This window comes from Salvelinus sp. IW2-2015, unplaced genomic scaffold (genome assembly GCF_002910315.2).
Source record: "Salvelinus sp. IW2-2015 unplaced genomic scaffold, ASM291031v2 Un_scaffold2018, whole genome shotgun sequence".
NCBI lineage: Eukaryota > Metazoa > Chordata > Actinopteri > Salmoniformes > Salmonidae > Salvelinus > Salvelinus sp. IW2-2015.
Genome location: NW_019943366.1, coordinates 215495 through 221542, shown reverse-complemented (window position 1 = coordinate 221542; position 6048 = coordinate 215495). Strand labels below are relative to the sequence as shown.

Sequence of the window (6048 nt, the reverse complement as noted above, 5' to 3'; positions counted from 1 at the left end):
CTCTGACTACTGTTTCCCCTGACCAGTAACACCACTCTACTGCTGACTACTGCTTCCCCTGAACAATAACACCACTCTACTGCACTACTGGTCCTGGTTCCCTGACAATTAACACACTCTACTGATACTGCTTCCCTGACAGTAACACCACTCTACTGACTACTGTTCCCCTGACCAGTAACAACACTCTACGACACTGTTTCCCCTGACCAGTAACACCACTCTACTGACTACTGCTTCCCCTGACCAGTAACACCACTCTACTGACTACTGCTTCCCCGGAACATAACACCACTCACTGACTACTGTTTCCCCTGACAACAACACCACTCTACTGACTACTGCTTCCCCTGAACAATAACACCACTCTACTGACTACTGTTTCCCCTGACAACAACACCACTCTACTGACTACTGCTTCCCCTGCCCAGTAACACCACTCTACTGACTACTGTTTCCCCTGCCCAGTAACACCACTCTACTGACTACTGCTTCCCCTGCCCAGTAACACCACTCTACTGAACTTACTGCTTCCCTGACCAGTAACAACACTCTACTGACTACTGACTACTGCTTCCCTGAACAATAACACCACTCTACTGACTACTGCTTCCCCTGAACAATAACACCACTCTACTGACTACTGTTTCCCCTGAACAACAACACCACTCTACTGACTCCTGCTTCCCCTGCCCAGTAACACCACTCTACTGACTCATGCTTTCCCTGACCATAACACACTTCTATGACTACTGATTCCCCTGACCAGTAACACGACTCTACTGACTACTGCTCCCTGACCAGTAACAACCTCTACTGACTACTTCTGTCTCTCTCTCTCCTCGCTCCACCACCATGGGCCTGTGCCCTAGCCTGCGTCTCAAATAGAAATGTATTCCCTACAAAGAGCCTATGGAGGTCAAAGAGCCCTATGGAGGTAAAAGAGCCCAATGGAGGTCAAAGAGCACTATGAGGTCAAAGAGCGCCTATGGAGGTCAAAGAGCACTATGAAGGTCAAAGAGCCCTATGTGAGGTCAAAGAGCCCTATGGAGGTCAAAGAACCCGATGGAGGTCAAAGAGCCTATGGAGTCAAGAGCCTATGGAGGTCAAAGAGCCCTATGGAGGTCAAAGAGCCCTATGGAGACAAAGAGCCTATGGAGGTCAAAGAGCCGCATATCAGAGAGTCAAAGAGCCTATGGAGGTCAAAGAGCCCTATGGAGGTCAAAGAGCCCTATGGAGGTAGTGCACTATAAGGAATAGGGTCCCATTTGGAATGCAGCACCCATTCCCTCCATTCTGTCCCATTCCCACACTCGTTCCATTCCCTCCATTCTGTCTCATTCCCTCCATTCTGTCCCATTCCCACCATTCTGTCTCATTCCCTCCACTCTGTCTCATTCCTCCATTCTGTCTCAGTCCCCCATTCTGTCCCATTCCCACCCATTCTGTTCCATTCCTCCATTCCTCCATTCTGTCCATTCCGTCTCATTCCCTCCCATTCCCTCCATCCTCCTGTTTTGTCCCATTCCCTCCATCTGTCCCAATCCCTCCATTCTGTACATTCCCTCCATTCTGTCTCATTCCCACTATTCTCTCTCATCATCCATTTTGTCAGCATTCCCTCCATTTGTCACATTCCCTCATTCTGTCCCATTCCTCCCTTTCTGTCGCATTCCCACCATTCTCTCTCATTCCACCATTCTCTCTCATTCCCCACTATATCTCTCTCATTCCACCATTCTCTCTCATCCCTCCATTCTTGTCATTCCCACTTACATCGCCTCCATTCTGTCACATTCCCTCTCATTCCCACCACCTGTCTCATTCACCATTCTCTCTCATTCCATCCATTCTGTCCCATTCCCACCATTCTGTCTCATTCCCACCATTCTCTCTCATTCCATGCATTCCCCATTCCCACATTCTCTCTCATTCCATCCATTCTTGTCCCATTCCCTCCTTCATGTCCCTATCCTTCCATGCTGGCCCATTCCACCATTCTCTCTCATTCCTCCATTCTGTTCCTTCCACCATCTGTCCCATTCCCTCCATTCTGTCTCATTCCATCCATTCTGTCCATTCCACTCTGTCCTTCTCCCATTCTGGCTCATTCCATCCATTCTGTCACATTCCCTCCATTCTGTCACATTCCCTTCATTCTTCCCCCACGGTATCCAATTGAAAGAACATGTTTTGTTTGGATACTATAGTAAGACCAATGGCAGCTCAATGTAGTACAGCTCTTGAACGCATCAATGGAGATACGAAGCAGAAAAGGATACTTCAGATACTCAGGGAACAACGAAGGGTCCAAGGGCCAGATCTGGGACTCAACATGAGGGAAGGTATTCATATCATTAGAGAAGAGGTCTGTTTTAATACACGCTGTGTGTGTTTGATTAGAACACAGTTTGGGGATCAGTATTTCTACAAAGTTTTCAGATACAAAGCAGTACCCCTGCGAGTTCTCGAGTGTCGCTTACAAGGCAATGTTTGGGAAATCAGCTGGCACGTGAGAGAGAGAGAGAGGAGACGAAGAGAGAGAGAGAGAAGAGGAGAGAGAGAGAGAGAGAGAGAGAGAGAGAGAGAGAGAAGAGAGAGAAGAGAGGAGGGAAGAGAGGAGAGAGAGAGAGAGAGACAGAGACAGAGGACAGAGAGAGAGAAGAGAGGAGAAGAGAGAGAGGACAGAGAAGAAGAGAGAGAGGAGAGAGAGAGAGAAGAGAGAGAGAGAGAGAGAGAGAGAGAGAGAGAGAGTAACCAAGGAGGGTTAGAGGGGGGGGGGAAAAAAGGGAGGATCCTCAGTGAAAGTGAGAGATGCAGCCAGCCTGGTAATCTGCTGGCATCATCCTGCCTGCATCCCAAATGGGGCACTACTTTTGACCAGGGCCCATAGGGAAACCCACTATTTAGGGAATAGGGTACCATTTGGGTTGCATACAGGCTCAGTTTAGACGCTTCTCTGCACTAATGTCACCCCCCCGCACAGAGACATGACGTGGGGTGACGGGTTGCTAAGACTACAGCTTTACGTCGACACCAGTGGGAAATGTCACATCCATAACTAGTAAACCACGTCTCAGTATGACAGGCCTATAGTGTGTTATAGTGTTAAGAGTGTCTGCTCCCGTTGGGGTACGTTCGCGTTAAAAACACAGGGTATATATATATATATGCACCCTAAGTGGCGCCCTATTCCCAGATGTAGTGCACTACTTCTGACCAAAGTCCTATGGGGCTCTGGGTACCCTATGGGGCTCTGGTCAAAAGTAGGGCACTATAAAGGGAATAGGGTGCCACTTAGGACAAAGAAGCTCTCGCTGTYCTTTCGTCCATTCATTGAAATTGACGCTTCGAGAGACAGACATTTGCTGCGTTTACAAAATGTGTTAAGACAGACCTGCAGCAGCATTACATATTCAGTCAGTGAATAGTTGGTCGTGGAAACCCCCTCTCTCTCGCTACGCTGGAGTGTCTCCTTATGTCACTCACACCCCAGAAAGCACATGTGCATGTCGCAAGGAGGCACACTTGTCTCTTGGGACAATGAGAAAGGTTGTGTTTCCTATAAAGAGAATAATACTTATACTATTATGCTAAATTCTATTCAGAGTAATTTAATTGTACAGTATAGACAAATGAAATTGTAGGAAAATATTTCACTTGATAGAGGACATGTCTCACCTCTCTGGGGTTGTAGGCTACTAGTGAAGGGGCATGGTGTGGTGTTTCTTTGAATCAGGTAGACTTGGGTGAAGATAAATTAGACAACTTCTCTGTTATGATCTCATGTGTCCCTCCCTATGCAGGTGCTCCATTGTAATAAATTCGTAATAAAGGATATTATCACAGAGGCGATTGGGCTTTTCAATGCCTGGATAATTAAATAAGTATTTTGAAAGCTATACAAAGCCACAGTGAAATGTTAGCAAAAGAGATTCAAAGAAGAAGACAAAGAAAAAATAAAAGAATGTAGGAGATCTAATTTTCTCTGTTTAATTGGGACTATAATTAGCCTATCGAGATAATCTTTGATAGTTTTTAACCTTTGTTAACAGAAATAATTTGATATGAACGTGAGAATATCTTTATCAACACACGCAGTGTCTTGTTTGTTTTGACATTGACTACAATGTGGTTTATTGCGAAGGTCCATTCATAGTTCTTTGATCTGATTGGATCGCTATACAGTCGCTTTTCCCTTATCCCCAATACACTTGAAATATTTTCCAATATTTGTGAATCAGTTGAAATGTTACATATTTGTTTCACTGTTTCCTATTTGTGAACTTTTCCACGCCGAACACAATGCCTACCCTCAAATCAGCAGCCATATTCTAGATTATTCTATAATTATCTTTATTGTGAGGTGCACAAATCACTTCTATTCTTACGCCTTCGATCAATGAAACSGGTAAACATGTATCGGTTAGAATGCAACGTTGTTTTATAAAATAAATCCGAGCATCGGAGACTTGTCGAGAACAGGCGGACGGCAGGTGTTTAAAGGGTCTGTCTGAAAATGGCGCCGAATGTGAAAAAAATGTCAACATATTTATTTCCTCGCGTGCATCGCATCACACAATACATAATCCATCTCTAGGGTTCAAGGTTTCACATTGCACTTACCTTTTTCTATATATTTCATGAAAATAAAGAAATACTCCTCAGTGAATATCGACGGTTGGTTGCCTATTNATACTCCTCAGTGAATATCGACGGTTGGTTGCCTATTACTTTCGCGCATTGGATAAACAGAGTGGCAATTCCATGTGTGTTATTATCCGGGCTATGTTTTTAAAATGTGTTTAGGTTCTAGCAAAAAGGAGGTGGCTTCGTATGCAATGAGATAAGTGTATTTATTGCAGTGGCCAATGGGCAACGGGCAGAGACCAGCCTAATCCAATCAGGCTGRTTCGAGGTTGGTGTTCGATGGCAAGCGCCAAGGCTGCACCGTCGTAACCAAGGACACAGATGATGTGTTAATTTTCTAAGAAAATCAATGTATATATTTCCAAGGATAAATGTAGCAGATTATATAAATGACAAAAAATAAAAAGCACGCAGCTGATAGCCTAAATTATTTAACATTGATTGTATATAGGTATAGGGAATTAATCGGAATCAATTCAATGTCCGAGAGGTACATTTTCATAACATGGTTACTAAAAGAGTGATTGTTCAAGGCCCGCAACCCTGGAGCATCTACACACCTTGTTGTGACAATAGAGCTGGTCGGAACAGCTCGGGGAAACCGCACTCATGCTCACAGAACAGCGCTCATGTTCTAATAGAATAAAACACGTTTTAATAGAATAAAACACGTTCTAATAGAATAAAACACGTTCTATTCACTCAGCTACTGACTTTCCCACCTTTAGGCCTACATTCATGTGGTGAATCAGGTGACTTAATCCACGTCTCTCACAGACCCTCCGTGCTCCTTTCAGCCATCAATGAATAATGAATAACATTAAACACACAAAAAAAAAGTCCTTCCTTCTCACTCAGCTAAATCACTAGAACACGTGTGTATAGTGCAGTCTACATGTAATACAAACTGTCTGGAATAAAAAGCTTCGTATTGATAAGAGATCAATTCCATGGAGAAACAGCATACGTGAGATCCCTCAAATAAATACCTACCAGCCCAACGTCGGTGAGGGGATTTGCGCAGTTGCGTTAGGGGTCTGGATTCGAGTCTCTTGAAGGCGCAGTGCGAAAGTACCTGKTATATCTGACACTTTTAGCCAAGTACTCTGGGGAATATTCAGTGGAAACAGAATGRCCACTAGGCCAGGCTACTATAGTTGAATTTCTGTATGATCAGCAGTCCTCATTGTGAGCTACTGTGATATATAATGGCAATCTCACACAGCCTAGACACTCACTTTCTCCAAAACACGCTCCGGAGTAAWGTTTCCCCAAGGTACAGACCTACAGTGGGGACACGTCCTCAATCCATCTCTAGGGCCTGTTTTTCCACACTTGTATCTGCCCTCTCATTGGCTAGAATGGTCCCACCTGATCTGGCCTCCTCCCGCCTGCCTT

The 6048-nt window shown here is 44.7% G+C and overlaps 1 protein-coding gene across 1 annotated transcript in view; it reads right to left on the bottom strand.

Moving 5' to 3' along the window:
• Nucleotides 1-4781, bottom strand: part of LOC139024922 (protein 4.1-like) — a 39503-nt gene extending 34722 nt beyond the window's left edge. Inside the window, exons 1-2 of the mRNA XM_070439908.1 lie at nt 4728-4781; nt 4627-4689 (exon numbers count right to left, since the gene is read on the bottom strand). Of these exons, the coding sequence (XP_070296009.1) occupies nt 4627-4645 (19 nt within the window). The 5' untranslated portion in view covers nt 4646-4689; nt 4728-4781. The remainder of the gene's footprint in view (nt 1-4626; nt 4690-4727) is intronic.
• Between the last annotated feature and the right edge of the window lie 1267 nt (nt 4782-6048).